Below are 22500 nucleotides of genomic sequence, written 5' to 3'. Positions count from 1 at the left end.
CATGTTTCGAAGCTTCAAAGTTTTCAAGGCTTCACAGCCTACCTGACGTCGTGACTCGTGGCCAGCAGAGTTAGTTGTCAGGCGGAGGGGAACGAGTAGGGGCGCAGGACGAAGCGTCAGTTATCTCTCAGAACACCGAAATCGATTGCAGTAAGTATCCTGACACTAGTGGCTTGGGCAAACTTTGCACATTAACATGCGTTTCCTTGTGTGATATGTGAATATTCGGGAATGTATACGATGAGATGCCTATGCCAGTAGGCGCGTAGATCCGTGGAAGCAGTCACTTTAGCTTAAAGCCAAGGCGAGACCAGCACACTTCCAATTACGCCACCAACGCGCGCATTTTCACTCGGATCAAGAGCAGTGGAGCTGTGTAGACGTAGGTTTAGTTGAACCAGAAAATCGACTTCCTATCCTAGATAAACGGAGGCATAGCACTGTTTGCGTACCGTGTTCCTCCACAACTATTTATCCTTTGACTCGAGTGTTAACCAACCTCTGTGCATGGTCTATTTTGACTGAAGAGGTGATTTCATTCGATATACCATAGAAGAACTCTATTGTAAAGATATTAATTTCTTCCCGAGAGCCGTCATAATGTCTTGTCAAGGAGTAGTAACCTCATAATGAAATTCCCGACGCGACATAAGTCATGATCGAATCCTTTTCTTCTTGCAGATTCTTTAGTGATGCGGGAACTGAGAGTTTTGTTCCTGCTGGTGGCGGCGGCCTGTGGGGCCCTGGCCGTCCCCAGCTCCTACCAGCAGCAGCAGCAGCAACAGCAGCAGGGAGGTGCAGTGCTGTGCGACATCTACAGTGATTGCGTGGGTGCCTACCTCTGCGTAAATGGCGAAATCGACGTCGGCGGCGCGGGTGTTATCGACCTGAGGGTAAAGAAGCCTACGGCCAGGGTGAGTTGCTGATTCTTCCTCTTTGCTCAGGGTTTTAATAAAGTCGCTTTTTATTTTCTGCCGTAGGATAAGTAGCCATGGGAATAAAGCGCGTGAACAGTGAATGTGTACATGCATATGTATATACCTGGGTATATACAAGCAACGTATACATATCAAACAATCCAGCCCCGGCCTTCGCGAGCTCTGAACTCGGGTCCCTCTAAGCGTGAGCCAGGCCTAATTGTTTAAATTACATCGTTCATGGCAGCGATTGATGTACTGTATGCATGTATATGCATGTATGCATTCACAGGTAAATATTTAGATTTTACTCCTAAACCTTTAATTGTGGTGGCTCACATCAGTCTATGGTCTGGATAAAGAAACGTTCAGGTCTCCAAAGGCTTTGACTTGTATATAAATATGGTTAAAGTAATTTTAAAGTGTAGGAGTTAATTTTTTTCAATTTGTTCCTTAAGTAGCATCGTAACTGGAGTATTTGTCTACATCATAATTTTCTTTTGTACTTGTTTGTTTATGCTATATATTTTGTCAGGGAATTTTGCAAAGCATTTTCCTTGTAGATGGACTTAGAACTATAATTATCCCACAAAAGGACAAATTGCAAATTCCAGCTAGAAACTTGCAAATTCATGCAAACTTGCCAATATAATCCCAGGTGCTCAACAAATCTCAAAGTTGGAGAACAGTCCGGCGTGCCTCGTCTTGTTATGGAACGGATTGTCAATGTTTATTAGTTTCTTGCCGTGGAGAAATGACGACGAGGCTTCCATCTTTCCGACAGGTCCTCTGCTCGGCTCCTGACGTATGTTGTCGCAAGCCAGGAGTACCTCCGCCCCAACCCTATTGCACCCCAGGAAAGGCTTGCGTCGACCACACTTTCTGCGACTATACCGGGCTCTTCAACCTGGCTGGCACCGGGAACAGTGCAGTGGGAAATATCCCTCTTCCGGTAAGATTGGTTTACGTTAAACGTAATAATAACTTTGATCTCTCGCAAGAAAACCTCTTGGGTGCGCGTGGAGGTTTGTGGTAATGTATCCTCGTTATAGATTTGATCACGCCTGTTACTACACGTTACTGAGTGAAGCATGTGTACGTGTATTGATGTATGATTCTTGTGCATCAGTTTTCTGGATTTGTCGCCCTAAACTTCCTTCTTCACTCTAGTTTCATGTTTTGTTTTTTCTAAATCTATCTTTCCTGGTGTCTATCCCTCCCGGTCTCTGCATCTCTCTCTCTCTCTCTCTCTCTCTCTCTCTCTCTCTCTCTCTCTCTCTCTCTGTCTCTGTCTCTCTCTCTCTCTCTCTCTCTCTCTCTCTCTCTCTCTCTCTCTCTCTCTCTCTCTCTCTCTCTCTCTCTCCCTCTCTCTCTCTCTCTCTCTCCCTCTCCCTCTGAGTCTGGGTCCCTCTCTCTCCCTCTCCCTCTGAGTCTGGGTCCCTCTCTCTCCCTCTCCCTCTGAGTCTGGGTCCCTCTCTCTCCCTCTCCCTCTGAGTCTGGGTCCCTCTCTCCCTCTCCCTCTCCCTCTGGGTCTGGGTCTGGGTCCCTCTCTCTCCCTCTCCCTCTCCCTCTGGGTCTGGGTCGGGGTCCCTCTCTCTCCCTCTCCCTCTCCCTCTGGGTCTGGGTCGGGGTCCCTCTCTCTCCCTCTCCCTCTCCCTCTGGGTCTGGGTCGGGGTCCCTCTCTCTCCCTCTCCCTCTGGGTCTGGGTCGGGGTCCCTCTCTCTCCCTCTCCCTCTCCCTCTGGGTCTGGGTCCCTCTCTCTCCCTCTCCCTCTGGGTCTGGGTCCCTCTCTCCCTCTGGGTCTGGGTCCCTCTGGATTGCTCGCTCGAGATTTGGATTGCTCTAATCTGTGTTTTTTAGCGGTACCTTGTGTATACGTTATTTCAAATGTGCATATAAATTTTAAGGGGCCATTACTTAAGTGTACAGTATTATATTCATAACGTCAGTGTAATTTGATGTATGAAAACCCTTGTCGAATTTTTGCAGACCTGCTTCCTCGAGGGAGAGGCTGGCGTGGGTGTCTGCTGCGATCCTCCTATTCTTGATGCCTGCCCTCTTGGCACAGTCTGCCTTGCTAATAACGAGTGTCCTGGATCCGCCCTGGACCATAACCAGCAATTGATTCCATTTGCGCCAGACTACACTACCTGGAGCAGGTGTTCGCTCTACTCTGGCTCTTACGGAGTCTGCTGTGAGCCTCCAATCACCCATCACGAGTTCTGTCCAGACAACGGAGTTTGTGTCCCTGGGAATCAATGTGTTGAGGGAGAAGCCTACGACTACTCGGATGTCTGGATTCCTTATTCGCTAGATTACAAATTCCATGACACGTGCACTGTTGCAGGAGGATCCAACGGTATTTGCTGTAAACCGAAGATCATTCATTATGAAACGTGCCCAGTCGAGTCGATTTGCGTCCCAAGAGCGCAATGCAATAATGGCCAAGGCCTCAGCCACGCAACTGTTTGGAATCCATATTCTCAAGATTACGTGTACTGGTCTACTTGCCCACTTATAGATGGAACTCCAGGCGTATGTTGTAAACCCGAACTCATTGTCCACACAGTTTGTCCTGACCATGGCCTTTGCGTCCCAGCAGGTCAATGTCCTGGTAAAGCTCAGAGCTACCTAGGTCCGTGGAATCCTTACAGCGCAAACTATTTGTACTGGAGTACCTGTACAAGTGCAGCAGGATCTCCTGGTATTTGCTGCCAGCCAGATATTCCTAACATAGACGTTTGTCCACCTAAGTCGGTTTGCACCATTGGAGATCATTGCGATGGAAATGCTTACGACTATACAAACACCTGGGCCCCATATTCGGCAAGTTACAGGTACTGGGGCACTTGCTCATACGGAGGTGTATCTGGCATCTGTTGTGAACCGAAGATTCAACATTATGAAACTTGCCCAGACCACGCGATTTGCGTTCCTGATGGCCAGTGCCCTGGAGAGGGATTAGATTACACGAAATCTTGGAATCCATATTCGTCCAGCCATCGATTCTGGGGCACTTGTCCGCTTGGAGGAGGTACTGGAATTTGTTGTATACCTACAATCACGCCCACCACGTGTCCCCCGAAGTCTGTATGTATTCCGGGCGCTCAGTGCCTAGGACAATCGTACGACTACCAAAACACCTTGAAACCTTACAGCCAAGCCTACAGGTACTGGACTACTTGTAATACCCCGCTGTCCTCCGATGGTAATGGCATTTGCTGTCAATTGCCCGTTGCTACAGAGTGTGGCGTGAGTAACGCACCACAGCCCCACCCTCACGGACTTGGCACGAAGATCCAGGCGCCGGCGCTGCAGCCCAACGAGGCTGCTTTGGGAGAGTTCCCCTGGCAAGCCATCCTCTTCTTCAGCAACTACACCTTCCAGTGCGGCGCCACCCTCCTCACGGAGAGGCACGTGCTGACGGCGGCTCACTGTGTCGATGGTTTCTACCCAGCAGACTTCCGTGTCCGCCTTGGCGAGTGGCAGGTGAATACTTTTGATGAAATCCTACCTTACTACGACGCAGAAATTAGTACGATTACTATCCATCCCGACTTCAAGCCTGGCCCCGTCTACAACGACATCGCTGTTATTGAGCTCACGCAGCCCGTTCCCTTCGACTACCACATCAACGTTCCTTGTATCCCGGATGCCTCACACTACAAGCTGTTTGATGGACAACGGTGCATTACCACTGGCTGGGGCAAAGACGCTTTCTATGGTAAGTCCTTCTTTCGTCTCTCTGCCGTCCTTTTGGCGCTTCAGTTGTCATAGCTAGATTTGAATAATGAATTGAGCCTGTCCTCTGCACTTTTGCAGAAATAATTGAACATTTGTGACTTAACTTGCAACAGCTTTAGAGTTTATAGAACGAGTATGCTACTACATATAAAGTATGGATCGAATTCAAACTAGAAACGTACGCCATTGTTTGTGCCGGTGGCACAGAATAACTTCTCAAAAGGTTCACTCTCTAATGAGATCCATTCATTTTCTTTTCTAGGTGAGTACCAGCATATCCTGAAGAAGATAGACGTTCCAGTTGTACCCCACGACACCTGCCAGGCTTTGCTGCGTAAAACTCGCTTGTCTGAGTACTTCATCCTGGATCAGTCCTTCATGTGCGCTGGCGGTGAAGAGAACAAGGACGCTTGCAAAGGTGACGGCGGCGGTCCTCTTGTTTGCTTGGATAGCCGTGGAAAGTACGTCCTGATCGGTATCACTGCTTGGGGTATCGGATGCGGAAAGCAGGACATCCCGGGAGTCTACGTTGACGTGGCTAAGGTGATCGACTTCGTCAGCGATGTCGTACATGGACGCCCTATCCCGGCGACCTACTACCCTGGACAAAGTGAACCCCAAATAGACCAGACTCAACAAGTTGCCCCATACGGCAAATGAAACAACAGAAGACTGTGAAAAATGAATGAAAAGGAGTAATAAAGGTTGATGGGAATAAATAGAAGTTAATCAGTAACGAGGTTTCGGGGGAAAGGGAGTAGGGGTTAGCTCTGTAACCGAAATGCAATTTAATGTTTGACGAACAATCTTGCCAGCCTGCAAGAAGTTTCGCATTTAAGAAAATTTTTAGCATCTAGTGTAAATTTTAAAGGCATTTTCAAAAGTAGCGTCTGTGATACTATTTAGGTGCAAAAGATCCACTAAAACTGTGTTTTAGTATGACAATCATCGCCATTGAAAATAGGGAAGTTAATTTACCAAAGACTAACGCATAAAGTTGTACAATACCAGTCCATAACTGAAAGATACAAGATGATCCTTTTTCTTGTTCCTACGAACTGATTGCCATACCATAACCAGTATGAAATGAAGGCAATATATTAACCATTTATAGCAACTGTGTATCCTAAATAAATTTACCATGGAATATCTTGTTTCAATATACGAAGTTGCTGACTGATAAAAACGGGAAAATAGAAATTGTAGAGGGAAAGACTTCTGCAATTTCCCTCGCCGGCTTGTCCGACGAGAAATCTATAATTCTGATAATTACCAATAAACCACAGGACTGGTTTAAGAATCACAATTTTAGACTATGCTCAAGGGTTTAGCTCGAGCTTTCCAGTGTGTTGGGAGCAAAAACTATAATATTAGGGTAGTGGTTTATCAAGATAGTCTTTTGTACCCTTGTTGGGTAAAGTGGTAAGAGTTAACAGGCAACTCGGGAGATTACAAAGGATTACAAAGAATGCAGACATGAGACCCTTTGGTCCTCAACTAGGTTGGATGCGAAAAAATAATGCGTAGGTTTAGTCGAATAATAAACGGGTAAGTAGTAAATAATAAACTTAAATAACAAATGAAAATGAAGTAAATAAGCATAAATAATAACAAATGGCAGGCATTACAGCATCTTGCTTAGGTGTTTATCTAAACTAATCTTAAGCTTGCAGCTAAATTGCACTGCCTCTGCAGGAGGTTTATTCCATTCATTAACTACACGGTTGGCAAAGTTGTTTCTATCCACTTCCAAATTAGATATTTCCTGACAGTTTAAGACCATATTTCTTGTCCAATTCTCATTGTATGAAAATTCACTTTTGATGTAAATTCCCTTTAGGCTCTCAAAGACCTGTGTCAATTTCCCTCCGAGTCAACTTTTTTTTTGGGGGGGAAAACAGATTCATGTTTTAGTTTATTTTCGTATGATTTATTTTTGATATTTGGAATTTGTTGTGGCTTGTCTGTGTTTTTTCTAATCTGAGATGCGAGATAGATTCCCACTAACATGTACAAAATCATCAACTGATATCACAGGATTTGACATTTACATACTAGCGCGAGTACGCAATGTGTAAGAATATAGTTCATAATCTATATATACAATCATGATACAATATAATGCAATTCTGCGAGAGGGTTCTGGTGGTGGTGGTTACGTGGGTGGGTGGGTGGTTGGATGGGTTTTGGGTGATTCGTTGGTTGGTTTGGAGTGGCAGGTAAGTGATAGTGGAGCCAATCATAAATATACATGGGAAAAGGAGAAGGAAATGGTGGTTAATGAGGCACAAATGGACTATGTGGTGGTACCCAGAGGAAGGATTGGAAGAGTTCTGGACGTTCTTGTTTTCATGAGAGTGGAGGAATCGGACAATTTTTTGGTAGAAGGGAAATTGAGTGGCCGAAAGTGGAGGAGGAAAAGGGGGGGGGGATAGAGGTGCTGAGAGTAAACAAATTGAATAAGAAGGAAAAGGAATGAATATCAGGAGATGAGAGAAACGGGAGATGGTAAAGGATAAAGAGGAAATAGGAATAGAAAAAGAATGGATATATTTCAAGGAGGAAGTAACAAAGTGAAAAGATGTTATGTGGTACGAGGAAGATGTGAGTGGACAAATGGAAAGGAAATTAATGGTGGGATGAAAAGGTGAAGTCTATAGAAGAAATTAATTCAGCGTATAAATATCGGTTACAAGGCAAAACTAGGAAAGCATATGAACTTTAGAAGAAAGCAAAACATAAGTTGAAGCAAAGAGGAGAGCAGATGTAAAATCGTATAAAATTTTGACATAATTTTGAAAAGAACCAGATGTTTTGTAAAGACGGTAGGGGGGAGTGAATCAAAGGAAAAGGTGAAGGGTGCAGATGGACCGATGTTAGTAGAAATGAAAGTAGTAAGGGGAAGGTTAGGGAGGAATTGTGGCAGTGGAATGAGCTAGGAAAATATCTGATGCGAGATGAAAATGACAGATTTTTAGGAAACGATGAGGTATACAGAGCACTGAATGTGATGTAAAATGGTAAGGTACCTGGGTTGTATGGGTGTTATGCGGAACATTTATAGTGAATTGGCTAGTGACGTTTAATGTATGCCTGAAGAAGGGAAATTTTCCAGAGGAATGGAAGAGTGCTTGTATATTTCCAAAGGAAAGAGTAACAAATATGAATCAGTGATTTTGGAGATCTGCAACCTACGCTACTACAGGAACGCAACAACTATGAGGTTGTACCTTACGACCCGACCTCCAAGCTGCAAAAGAAGGTAGATGGTGAGCCACGCAAACTAAAGGAAGGACGCTTAATTACAGAGAGGGAGTGGGAGAGGATGAGGCCAGGGGACTCGGTCATTCCGAAATTTTACGGTCTACCCAAGATACACAAAGAGGGGGTGCCTTTAAGACCAATTAATGCTTTCAGAGGGTCTCCCACACACAACCTAGCGTCGGTGCTGGCCAGTCTTAGACCCTTAATAGTGAGCTCGACACGGATTTTGAAAAACTCAAAGTGAATTCCTGGAAAAAGTACGAGACGTCAGAGTGGAGAGTGATGAGATTATGGTGTCTTTCGATGTGAAGTCCATGTTCACGTCTTTACCGCAAGACCTCGTGAAACGGGCGGTGTTGTCTGCGATGGAGAAAACAAAGGGCTACCTGGACAATGAAAAACTTTCCACCAATGAATTGATGAGGTTGGTTAATCTATCCCTAGACTCAACCTTTTTTAATTTCAGAGACACGGTGTACCACCAGAGAATTGGGACCCACCATGGGCTCGACAATCTCGGTTATCCTGGCTGAGATCACCATGCAGTAGTTCAAGAATGAGATTTTGTCCGCTGCACCAACATCATTGAAGCTGTGGACGCGGTATGTGGACGACGTGTTCGCAATCCTGAAGACCAGAGATGTGGATGGGTTTCTGGAACATCTCAATGGGAAGCATGAGGCTATCCAATTTGAGATGGAGAAGGAATTAGAAGGCGAGCTACCGTTCCTGGACGTATTGGTGAAACGCGTGGGTGATATTTTGGTCACTAGCGTGTAGAAGAAGGCAACGCATACCGACCGACTGCTGGATTTTGGTAGTGATCACCCGATCTGCCACAAGAAGAGCGTGGTGAAAACGTTGTGGAACAGGGCAGAGAGGGTCTGCTCCACACAGGCATCGCTAAAAGAGGAAAGAGGCAGGTTGAGGAGGGTATTCTGGACTAATGGCCACCCGAATCAAGTAGTGAAAAGGTGGACGGTGCCGCAGAGAAGAGAAACAGACCGGAGTGAGACACGGACAGCCACAATCAGGTTATCAGTCCCTTACGTGAGGGGGGTTTCGGAGGTCGCAGCGAGAATTTTGAATAAAAACGGAGTGACCATCGCGCACAAACCCAGTAACACGCTACGTGAAGCTCTTACCCGAGTCAAGGATAAGGGAGCAAATTGAACCAGCTCGGGGCGGTGTACAGCAGTTGCTCCGATTGCACAGCGATCTATGTGGGGGGAACAGGAAAACAGGCTAGTACCAGACTACAGGAACACCAAAGGACAGTAAACAGAAAAGACCCGAGTTCGGCAGTGTAGAAACACACTGAACTGCACCAACACGAGTTCGACTGGCAAGGCGCAAAGATACTATACAAAAACAACAGGAAGGGGAGCAGACTGTTCTTGGAAGCGTGGGCCACTAACGAACACCGCATAAACAGGTCCATAAACTCAACCCCATATACGCAGGAGCAAGGAATAGGTTGAAAAGTATCACGGACAACGGCGGGGGGTAAATGGCTTTCCCCACCTCTCTCCCACCCCCCATCCCTCCGCCACTATACACTCTCGTTTGACGTAGGTCACAGCGCCTACCTTCACTTCCCCCCCTCCACCTATCCCCCCCACTCCACCATATAACCCCCTTACCTCCACCTCGGACAGGTTACCGCGTCCCCCCGGCGGGCACGGCCACTCGTATGTTTAGACCATGTATTGTCTGTGTATACGCCTCATACACAAGTGAGTATATCACTCAGTCATATAACCCACTCACCTCCACTCACTCCCACACTCACACCAGCCGGCAGACAATAAGGCGCCTGACACATCCTGTACCAATCCGCTGACAAGGCATTCCCTGTCGCACCATGCACACGCGATCACACAGCAATAAACACATTATTACGTATACTGACGAACCTCCCCTGGATATATATATTATAGTCTGGCTGTCAGACTAAATTATAAACTAATTATGTAAATTAAAATATAAGATGTGACGAACTAAATCCAGCTCACATAAATAATTCAGTTATACGAGCGTGGCACCTCACCAAGGAACTTCCGACCTTCTTAAACGAGATGCACGGGCTCGGAAGACGAGTTTGCCAGTGACGTGCCTTAGTGATAAGATTGTGTAATAGTGTACCAAGATAACATTATCTGAATAGGACAATAAACAAACAAAAACTTAGAGGCGTTTGTGCAGTGGACCCCCCTAAACGTGATGATGTGACGGACCCGTCACATTTTGTGTTACAAGTGACGTTAGATAGAACGACGTAACAATACCGTTACACCCGTCCCGTTACATCACTGGTGGCAGCACCCCCGCAACCCAACTACTTCGAAGAGACTACGGTGTACCTACTACGGTGAACTTCAAACCCGTCCATTTATAGCCAACTACATACAAGTACGAACAAATAACCGCACTGAACAAAACGCTCTCAAGAACAAGAACTTGGTTCACACTATTTCATCACGGGCAATCGTCACAGGCCGATCTCCCACTACTAAAAATCAACATTATAAAGGTAACATCAATCCTTATATTTAACACCAATATATTTCGTTAATAATAACCATACATTACCCACTCAAACCATCCCTGATACTCGCATTTTTTTTTCTATGCGAACATCATTCCACCGAGCCCTCTGGACTTCCTTCGCTTGAGCACTGACCTCATCCGCCCCAGAGGACTCACACCGGCTGCGCACTGACCCGCGTAACAGCCACCTCATCCCCCAAGTCAGCATACCCACCTTCCACATCAACCGCTTTCACCAAACGTTGCTTCGACTACTACAGTCGAGACGTCCGCAACACCGCCCCCCCCCCAGCCGGACATTGACATACCATTCGATTCAGCTCGAGGTATCAAGGTAACCATTATACCTACAGATACCCAACTGCCCAACGCATATAAAATTTAATCTAAAACATCTATATATATATATATAAAATATATATTAATTTCACATTTACTAAAAATTATAAATATTTGTTTTCTATCCATGTAGAAACTATATGTACATCTTTTTTCTTTTGGTTATTATACCTTTATCATAATATAACCAGTAGCTCTCATAATTATATGTTCCAAGACTACTAGATTTGAATATTACATATCACATTCATATGCATTCTTCTAGTTAAGTAATTCTTGTTTAAACAAATAGCTCTTATATGTTTAAAATTCAATATTTACATAGAACTTATATATTTTTATCAATGTAACCTATTTTACTGCTGTAAAAAAATTTTTTTTATGAACAACCATAATTAATTCTATTATAAGAATAATATCACAATAATTAACTCCTTATTATATAATATTATTACTGTTTTATATATATACACATATATTTTTATGATTTTTGTAATCCCATTACTATATCCCCCTTCCCATATCTAAGCATAACATAATACCCTTAGTTACTATATACCTATTATTCATATTTTAACAGCTCCTTTTTTCTCTTAGATTACAAATCAAAACTAACTATTAACTAATACATGACTTAACAACATGGCCTTTGCCACCAGGTCAAAACTAAAAAGCTTACATAGCGTCTTCTCAAAGTCTAGAGAGGAAAAACACAAAAATGACATATCCAGTGACAAAGAGGAAATACACACAGAAGACCTAATTGGCAATGACAAACCAGACCATTTTTACCTATGTCCACAGGTTGACAATACCTCTGACCAGTTAAATAATCCTGACAAAACCAATCCTAATGCAGATACCCCAATAGCTCCCCTTTATGAGAACGATGTCTTACCTTTTTTCAACCAGCTTTCTCAAGTAGACACCTCCAACCCATCTCAACCACAACAACCCACCCAACCAACTCCTCATGTTGCTCCTCCTAATATCATGCCCTTCAACCAGCTTCCTCAAGTAGACCCCTTTCACCCCTCACAATCACAACCACCCATTCCTCCCATCCAACCAAATATGCAAACAAAACCTCCTATAAACCATAATCCATCCAACCCCCATATCCCAACACATAATAACCCCCCTCCCATTCAGCAGCAGTACCAAAACTTCCCCTTTCCTTCCCCCCATACCCCATCTGGTCAAACCCACTCCACACCATACCACCAACCACCACCTAACCTTCCTCCAAACCCACAATATTATCCTTACCCACAACCTCAACCAACAATAATTAACAATTATCAAACCATAACCCCCCTCACAGAAATCCCAACCTTTTCCCAAGATAGCGGACTATCCATTACAGATTTCTTGACAGCATGTGACCTGTTTTTCTCCAAGAACATACAATACTCGGAGACAGATAAAATAAATTTGTGCCGTCAGAAAATAAACCCATCTGACATTTGCCGTTCAAAGGCAAGGATGCTAGACACCTTAGTTGCATCTGGAATCACTTATCAGGAATATAAACGCCACCTTCTTAAGGTCTTTCATAACAAACAACCTAACAACATTTCATTTCTCATCACTTTCCTCAATAACACTAGAGTCCAACCACATTCCATTACTAACATTATGGACTTTGTGGCAAACGGAATGAAAGAGGTCAGAGAAGACCTAGAAAATAACTCTCCTTGGACTCACACTGATCAATTTGGTCAAAATGTAATGCCAACAAAACACTTACTAACATTCCTTGAAATAGCTTCCTATCTCTCCCAACTCCCTCTAAAGTGTTTAAAGGAAGCCTCCAAAAAGGAACTAGACACTAGAAATCCTCTAGCTTATACCTATATTTTAGATATCATGAATGCTTGCAATGTATCCTTAGATACCCCCAACCATCTCCCCAGACTAAATAGTCTTCACTCACAGCAACCCCCTCCCACCAATCAAGGACAACCTTCTAAGTGGTGCTCCTACCATTCATCAAACAGTCACAACACGAAAGACTGCATACAGCAACAACAATACCCGCAGGTACAACACCACCCTATCCCTTGCTCAGTTCATGGAACCATTTCCCACACAGATGCCCAGTGTTGGACACAGCAAAAACAACACCCACGCTCAGCGCATGCTCCTACCTCACACCAGAATCAAAACAAACAAGTTCCACCCCCCTTTAAACACCCACTCCTATCTACACCAACACATCCAATCAAATACTGCAACCTACACCAAACATCATCTCACTCCAACGAAGAGTGTTACCTACAGAAAACACAACAACAACCGCATCAGAGACCTAACAACCCATTCACCACCCCTCAACAAACAGCTCCCTCCAACACGACAACCAATACTCAACAACGATTGGGGGAACGTGTACCAGCCTCACGCACCAAACCACCATAGGAATATGTCATACACAACACAAATACCTCACCCTAGAAGTAAGCTTAGACCAACTTAAAGTTGACATGATGGTTGATACAGGAACAAACCTGAACATCATCCCAAGAGCTCTGTATGAAGCATTAAATGACCCACCCCAAATTCAATTTTCCAATATGGAAGGACTCTTAATAGAAGGGAGCACAATTCCTCTACACGACACCATAGACTTAAATATTGAAGTCAACAATCACAAAGTAGGTTTCACAACTTTCCACATAGCTGATGAATGGAGCCTTGATCAACAAGGTATAATAGGACTACACTCATTAAAGATTTGGAAAACTAAGATAGACTTTGAGACTAACAAAATCTCCTTCCGAGATGTAAATAATGAATCAACAGTTCCTGAGACACCCGACTCAGACACACAACATCTCTCATGTCTATCTTCCTTTAATACTCCCAATCCCACTAACAGCTATTCCTTCCGACCACCCCCTTATGTCACCTCAAAGGCACTGATGTCTAACACAGTCATCATAGCCCCTAGACATTCAATAACAGTCCCACTATACATACCCGGTGCAATAGACCATCAGGACGTCATAATCGACTCAGACACGTCCAGGATTAACAACATAACCATTGAGTCCTCCTGGGACACAATATCAGAAAATAAACATACACTAGCTATGTTAACAAACACCTCAGAACAACACCGTAAAATCAGGAAGAATACAAACATCTGCGCAGTCCATCTCCATAATTCCCCTATCCAGGAACCACTGCCGCAACACATCAACCAAGTAAGACCAACACAACCCCTCCCCCCTATTCCCCCAGACCAAATCACGACATCAGCTGACAGAGAAAGTCATAACGAGCTATTAGCTCTCCTACAGAGGAATAGATCAGCTGTCGCCTTAGAAGGCGAACCTCTAGGCAAATGTGATATAATCAAACATCACATCCAAATTCCCCCAAACACCCCCCCCCCTTCATACACCCCCGCTTACCGCATACCCCACAGTAGAAAATCCCAAGTCAATGACAGTGTACATGAGATGATACACCAAGGCGTAATTTCCCATTCAGACTCCCCATGGAACAGTCCCCTCTTTTTGGTCCCTAAGAAAGACGGAACCTTACGCCCTGTTGCTGACTTCAGAAAAATGAACAACCTAACTCAATCTGACCCACACCCCCTCCCCGCCATGCAAGATGTACTACAATGCATTGGCAACGGGAACTCTGTTTTTTTCCACAATAGACCTCAAGTCAGCCTTCTGGCAGGTCGAACTAACAGAGGAATCAAAACCCGTAACTGCATTTTCCACTGACAAAGGACACTTTCATTTTGAACGTATGCCCTTTGGCCTTAAGAATGCCCCCTCAACCCAACAAAGGTTGATGACCCGCATTTTCAGTGACATGATAGGAATCTCATTATTCGTCTATTTAGACCTCATTATATATAGTCCCACAGAAAGAGACCACCTTAACACTTTAGAGATTGTCATCAAACGTCTCAAACATACGGGATTAAAGATTCAATTAAAGAAATGTAGATTCCTCATGAAGGAACTCACCTTCCTAGGCCATAAAGTGGATGCAAAAGGGATTCACACAACCACAGATAAAATAGATACAATAAACAATTTCCCAACCCCCAGAAACGCAAATGAAACACGAAGTTTCATAGGGTTAGCCTCCTACTACAGACACTTTATCCGAAACTTTGCTGATATTGCTTCCCCTCTGACCAAATTCACAAGGAAAGGCGAGCCATTTCAATGGTCAGAAACAGAACAGCAAAGTTTCGACACTCTCAAACACGCACTCACCACAGCCCCTGTACTAGTTTTCCCTGACATGAAGAAAGAATTCTTTCTTTACACAGACGCCTCCTCTAAAGGAATAGGCGCAGTCCTACAACAGAAAGATGACAATGGCAAAGAGCACCCCATAGCCTACGCAAGTAGAGTCCTAAATAAAGCTGAAAGTAACTACTCAACTACACACAAAGAAGGACTTGCAATCATATGGGCACTAAAACACTTTAAATACCTCATTTTAGGCTACAAGATTACCATACTAACAGACCACCAACCCCTAGTCTATCTTTTTAACTCCAAAGACTTACATGGGAGAGTTGCTAGATGGAAAACAACTCTCCTTGATTACGATCCCATGATCGTATACTTAGCTGGGAAAGCTAACGTAGTGGCAGATTGCCTAAGCAGACAAACCCACATCACCCCCATAACCCAAACCATATGCATACCTATGCAACAACTCATATATGAAACAGACAGAGACCCAATATGGTCTCCAATAAAACAGCATCTCATCTCTCAGACCCCCTTACACTCCCGACCACCTGTCCCTATTGAGGAACTCAATCTGGTCGACGGAGTCATAAGGAGAACCATTAATACAAGAAAGGTTACTGTTATCCCCAGAGTCCAAGTCCTCAAGGTCCTACACATATTGCACGACAGTGCAATGGGAGGCCACTCGGGCAGAGATAAGACACTAAACACTGCTAGGCACACATATTATTGGCCTTACATGAAAAGAGATATAACCACACACATAGATTCTTGTGTAACTTGCAACCAATTCAGAGGCCCTAACCTGAAGCAAATCAACATAAAAGATATCCCACTCCCTGCTGAGCCATGGGAAACACTTGGCATTGACCTACTGAAAATGCCAACGAGCCATCAAGGTTCCAATTATGTACTCACAGCAGTTGAGTACTTCTCTAAATACACAATCTTAATACCACTCCAGGACAAAACAGCAGAGACTGTAGCCAAAACCCTGGTCAACAATATCTTTTGTAGATACAACATACCACACACAATGTTATCTGACAATGGCTCAGAATTCAAAAATGAGGTGATGCGCGAAATAGCACATCTTTACAACATTGACCAAACATTTGCCACTGCATACCACCCCCAGGGAAACGGTCTGACTGAGCGAACAAATCGCAAGGTCCTAGAAATTCTCAGACCATTGGTCAATGACCTCATGGACACTTGGGAAGATTGGCTACCACAGGTACAAGCCAGCATAAATAGCACAGTAAATTCCGCAACAAAGATGTCCCCACATGAGATCATTTTCGGCCAACCAATGCGCCTACCCTACCAAATATTCAACCAACCAACCCCCACCCTTATACAACCTAGATAACCTCGCACACTGCATCAAAAGAGGTATGCAAACAATTTACAAAAAAGTTAGAGCAAACCTAAAAGAAGCCCAGGAAAAGACAAAGACAAAACAACACAAACGGTCAATTCCACTTGACATAGCACCTGGCGACACAGTCATGGTAAAAGACTCAGGTCGAACAAACAAACTCAAACCCAAATTCCTAGGCCCCTTCATAGTCACAAGTTCACTCCCTAACAATGTTTTCCTACTAACAGATCCTTCTGATCACTCCACCTTCACCATACATGGAGAGAAGTTGAGAAAGGTCAAACTGAACCTCGACCCAATCTCACCTCCCATCCACAACCCACCTATCACAGACACACACCAATCACCAAAACGCAAGTCTCACCCCATGACTCTACGTCGACGCAACTAAACATGCACTCTAGCTCTCGCCCCTGAAGATGCAGGACCTCATGTATCTATCAGTGGAGGTTAAAATGGCCCATTTCCAATAAGAACTCTTTTCCACATATCTATCAAAACTTCTCTACTTCCTTCCGACCAATATAACCTTAGCGAGAGTCAGATAAACATATCCTCATTCACTGAGACATAACCTTCATCCTCCAAAAGTAAATACATCATTAATTACCCACCTTAAACATCGACTACTTTTGACATGGACTCATTCGACTTACATCATAGGATTCTTCCATATAACTCCACGGCCCTTTACCTCTTAATCATTTTCTTTATACTAATAATAATAATCATATTCTGTTGCATGAAGTAACACCTTCCAAAACCTTTCCACCTCCATACTCAAACTGTTGTAAACCTAGATTAAGTTTATTCTTGTGTCTCACCCAATATCTTAAATGCTATAAACATTCTTACAGAAACTATATATCCATACTATGAAATAAAACAAGTGCAATGTGACACACCAAACTGACCATAGAACAGTGTTTAGAAAAACAACACTCCCAACAGTGATAGTGTTAAACCATAAAAACAATAACATTTAAAAAGTGAATTAAACAGTGTATGTGAAATCCAATATAACATGTAATCTGGTGAGACACAACGTTACACTTCTGAGACACAACATCACTACCCCTATTTACAGTGCATGATCCCCCTTGGGATCTCAGAATCTCTTCAACAACACCCCCCCATCTGCACATTTATAATCCCACAGGATTTTGTGTCTCTGAAATTTTTTTCTCGATGTATTACCCATATATATACCTTTGTAAACCATGTACCCTAGGTGCCGGGAGCCACCTAACCCCAGGGGGAGAGCGATATGTATACGCCTCATACACAAGTGAGTATATCACTCAGTCATATAACCCACTCACCTCCACTCACTCCCACACTCACACCAGCCGGCAGACAATAAGGCGCCTGACACATCCTGTACCAATCCGCTGACAAGGAATTCCCTGTCGCACCATGCACACGCGATCACACAGCAATAAACACATTATTACGTATACTGACGAACCTCCCCTGGATATATATATTATAGTCTGGCTGTCAGACTAAATTATAAACTAATTATGTAAATTAAAATATAAGATGTGATGAACTAAATCCAGCTCACATAAATAATTCAGTTATACGAGCGTGGCACCTCACCAAGGAACTTCCGACCTTCTTAAACGAGATGCACGGGCTCGGAAGACGAGTTTGCCAGTGACGTGCCTTAGTGATAAGATTGTGTAATAGTGTACCAAGATAACATTATCTGAATAGGACAATAAACAAACAAAAACTTAGAGGCGTTTGTGCAGTGGACCCCCCTAAACGTGATGATGTGACGGACCCGTCACATTTTGTGTTACAAGTGACGTTGGATAGAACGACGTAACAATACCGTATGTTGCTGTATGTTGCACGTGGACAGAATCTCTCGAGAACAAAGGTGGAGCTCAGTTCTCCTCTAATGTTAAGTTGACATCATAATCCCAATACCAGGTATTCCTCCTATTCTGAATTTCCCTCTGGGCTTTACCCCCACCCAGCCTCCATGCTCCCTCGAGTCGAATTCCAATAGCTTCTCTCCCTCCTATCCACTACCACTCACCACGCCGCTATATATACACAGCGCAGGTGCGCAGAGGCTACAGTTGCACAGCAGGATTGGTCAGACAAAGGTTAGGCGCTGTACACGTTTTGTCCGCTTTCGTGTCCTACCAGCGTCACCAAGACGGAGAGTGGGTACACGATTTTTTCTCCCAACATCTGTGATATACCGGGCTTGCTGGGGACAACACTCTGGGCCCTTGAGGCCAGGCTCAGGGTTTCCAGGTGCCGGTGAAGAGCTCCCGGGTAGGTTTCTGGATCCCAAGAATCAGGGCCCGCCGAGTCACCGCCTCAGGCTTACCGAGCAGACTCCGGCTGCATATCTTATTCGCAGGATCCTCAGCGCTCCGTTGTCGCTGTTACGGTCATCCGGCGGAAAGGTGACCCTCCAAGTACGATGTAAAGAGATAATTAGAGTCTAGTTTTCGTCGGAAATTAATTCATTGTGCTTGTCTAGTCTGCGATGACTTTTGTTGCCTTGAATCAGTGCCGACAGAAGGAGTTTCGTATCTGTTAGACGTCTTCACAATCGTGAAGGTTAAGAAACGGAGTCATCATAAGTCAAAGATCTTGAAGTTGATGCTTGCAAAATACGTTAGATATATTTTTCATTTTCTTCGGCCAGGATAGGCTCATGATTGTACATGAACTCCACATACGTACGTTCATCATTCGTGCGGCCCAAACATTCAGTCATGCCTTTGGCTCCCAGATTTCGTGAAGACTTCTATGTTTTATCCTATCTGTTTAGTGACGCCAGACAGTGATTAATACCGGTCCACGGCATACACCCCAACCAGTGTAACACCCTTACAGCGACAATGGGTAAATTGCATTATATTAACTACAGCATATTAACCTCCCCAGCCTGACGACGTTCGCAATAGGTTATCATATTCTGCCAAGCTCCAGAGAACTATTTTTTTCTTCGGTTGGCCTTGGAGGAGCGCCCGTGGCCTCAGAGAACGGGTTCACGCGCGCGCGGGGTGACCAGTGCCCTTGAATCTGTGACGTCTTTTACGAGTCTTATCCCCGCCCATTGCGAAACTCTTCCAGTTAATGCGGAGAGGTTTCAATTGCGCGGAGGGCCGTCACCGTCATGAATACATTCATACGTCTCGACCACCATCGACACGCTCTTCTACTTATCATTCTTCCTCCCATATCTTCTTTACTTGGTTATCTTCTCGCTATTTTGTCCACTTAGAGCGGTATATATATATATATATATATATATATGTATATATATGTATATATATATATATATATAAAATATGTATGTATATATATATATATTATATGTATATGTATGTATATATATATATATATGTATGTATATATATATATATGTATGTATATATATATATATATGTATGTATATATATATATGTATGTATATATATATATGTATGTATATATATATATATATATGTATGTATATATATATATATGTATGTATACATATGTATATATATATGTATATATATTTATATATATATGTATATATATGTATATGTATATATGTGTATATATATTTCATATATATGTATGTACATATATATATATATATATATATATATATATATATGTATATATATGACGACATCTTGACAGGTTGTGAGAGAGGCAGAGGGGAAAACACACAAATAGAACGAGTTTATTCTTTAACTAGTTTTGCACCATATTGCAAAACTAGCTAAAGAATCAACTCGTGCTATTTGTGTGTTTTCCCCTCTGCCTCTCTCACATATATATATATATATAATATATATGCGTAAGTAACCACTAGGAAAAGTAAACTAACGAAGCAGAGCGCTTTCGTATAATTACATCTTTGTATCTGCACTGAAGATGTAATTATACGAAAGCGCTCTGCTTCGTTAGTTTACTTTTCCTAGTGGTTATTTACGCATTTGTGAACACACGCTCCTAGTGTTTTTATTGCATATAAATATATATATACATATATATATACTGTATATATATATATATATATATATATATATATATATATATATACATATATATATATATATATATATATATGTATATGTATATGTATGTACATATATATATATATATACGTGTGTGTGTGTATGTATATATGTGTATATATATAATACACACACACACACACACACACACATATATGTTTATATATATATACATATATATACATATATATATATGTATATATATATATATGTGTGTGTGTGTGTGTGTGCGTGTATTTATGTATGTGTGTGTGCAGATAAATCATAAAACTGGCACGTGATCCAATACTGTGCCGCTTACGTGTATTTTACATCTTCAGTGGATAGTGTATATATAGATAGAAATTTATATATATATATATACATATGTGCGTGTGTGTGTGTGTACGCATGTAAATATACCTGCATATCTATAGGCAGGATATCGGAACATCAACTGTGTGTGTGTGTGTGTGTGTGTGTGTGTGTGTGTGTGTGTGTGTGTGTGTGTGTGTGTGTGTGTGTGTGTGTGTGTGTGTGTGTGTGTGTGTGTGTGTGTGTTTACCTAGTTGTATTTTGCGGGAAGGGGACCTATGCTCGTGTGTGTGTGTGTGTGTGTGTGTGTGTGTGTGTGTGCGTGTGCGTGTGTGAGTGTATGTGTGTGTGTGTGTGCGCGAGCGCGAGTGCTTCGCGCTCGGGGGTCCATGACGTAATTCAAATTGCTAACGACCCATGTTTCGAAGCTTCAAAGTTTTCAAGGCTTCACAGCCTACCTGACGTCGTGACTCGTGGCCAGCAGAGTTAGTTGTCAGGCGGAGGGGAACGAGTAGGGGCGCAGGACGAAGCGTCAGTTATCTCTCAGAACACCGAAATCGATTGCAGTAAGTATCCTGACACTAGTGGCTTGGGCAAACTTTGCACATTAACATGCGTTTCCTTGTGTGATATGTGAATATTCGGGAATGTATACGATGAGATGCCTATGCCAGTAGGCGCGTTGATCCGTGGAAGCAGTCACTTTAGCTTAAAGCCAAGGCGAGACCAGCACACTTCCAATTACGCCACCAACGCGCGCATTTTCACTCGGATCAAGAGCAGTGGAGCTGTGTAGACGTAGGTTTAGTTGAACCAGAAAATCGACTTCCTATCCTAGATAAACGGAGGCATAGCACTGTTTGCGTACCGTGTTCCTCCACAATTATTTATCCTTTGACTCGAGTGTTAACCAACCTCTGTGCATGGTCTATTTTGACTGAAGAGGTGATTTCATTCGATATACCATAGAAGAACTCTATTGTAAAGATGTTAATTTCTTCCCGAGAGCCGTCATAATGTCTTGTCAAGGAGTAGTAACCTCGTAATGAAATTCCCGACGCGACATAAGTCATGATCGAATCCTTTTTTTCTTGCAGATTCTTTAGTGATGCGGGAACTGAGAGTTTTGTTCCTGCTGGTGGCGGCGGCCTGTGGGGCCCTGGCCGTCCCCAGCTCCTACCAGCAGCAGCAGCAACAGCAGCAGGGAGGTGCAGTGCTGTGCGACATCTACAGTGATTGCGTGGGTGCCTACCTCTGCGTAAATGGCGAAATCGACGTCGGCGGCGCGGGTGTTATCGACCTGAGGGTAAAGAAGCCTACGGCCAGGGTGAGTTGCTGATTCTTCCTCTTTGCTCAGGGTTTTAATAAAGTCGCTTTTTATTTTCTGCCGTAGGATAAGTAGCCATGGGAATAAAGCGCGTGAACAGTGAATGTGTACATGCATATGTATATACCTGGGTATATACAAGCAACGTATACATATCAAACAATCCAGCCCGGCCTTCGCGAGCTCTGAACTCGGGTCCCTCTGAGCGTGAGCCAGGCCTAATTGTTTAAATTACATCGTTCATGGCAGCGATTGATGTACTGTATGCATGTATATGCATGTATGCATTCACAGGTAAATATTTAGATTTTACTCCTAAACCTTTAATTGTGGTGGCTCACATCAGTCTATGGTCTGGATAAAGAAACGTTCATGTCTCCAAAGGCTTTGACTTGTATATAAA

General features: G+C 43.3%; 2 protein-coding genes across 4 annotated transcripts in view; both read left to right on the top strand.

The window, feature by feature from the left end:
* Positions 1-5808, top strand: part of LOC143040537 (uncharacterized) — an 8517-nt gene extending 2709 nt beyond the window's left edge. The window contains exons 1-5 of one of the 3 annotated variants that reach the window (XM_076211630.1): positions 1-150; positions 682-914; positions 1702-1869; positions 2907-4641; positions 4924-5808. In XM_076211630.1, coding sequence (XP_076067745.1) covers positions 693-914; positions 1702-1869; positions 2907-4641; positions 4924-5321 — 2523 coding nt within the window. In that variant the 5' untranslated portion in view covers positions 1-150; positions 682-692 and the 3' untranslated portion in view covers positions 5322-5808. Of the gene's footprint in view, positions 151-262; positions 383-681; positions 915-1701; positions 1870-2906; positions 4642-4923 lie in introns of those variants that run through there. The other 2 variants (XM_076211637.1, XM_076211625.1) reach the window with 2 other exon arrangements.
* A 12790-nt stretch (positions 5809-18598) lies between these two features.
* Positions 18599-22500, top strand: part of LOC143040525 (uncharacterized) — a 9729-nt gene continuing 5827 nt past the window's right edge. The window contains exons 1-2 of the mRNA XM_076211622.1: positions 18599-18728; positions 21868-22097. Coding sequence (XP_076067737.1) covers positions 21879-22097 — 219 coding nt within the window. The 5' untranslated portion in view covers positions 18599-18728; positions 21868-21878. The remainder of the gene's footprint in view (positions 18729-21867; positions 22098-22500) is intronic.

Source organism: Oratosquilla oratoria, chromosome 2, assembly GCF_046742065.1.
Source record: "Oratosquilla oratoria isolate Oo_2021 chromosome 2, ASM4674206v1, whole genome shotgun sequence".
Classification (NCBI taxonomy): domain Eukaryota; kingdom Metazoa; phylum Arthropoda; class Malacostraca; order Stomatopoda; family Squillidae; genus Oratosquilla; species Oratosquilla oratoria.
Note: the sequence above shows the minus strand (reverse complement) of the source record. Positions and strands in the feature narration are given on the sequence as shown.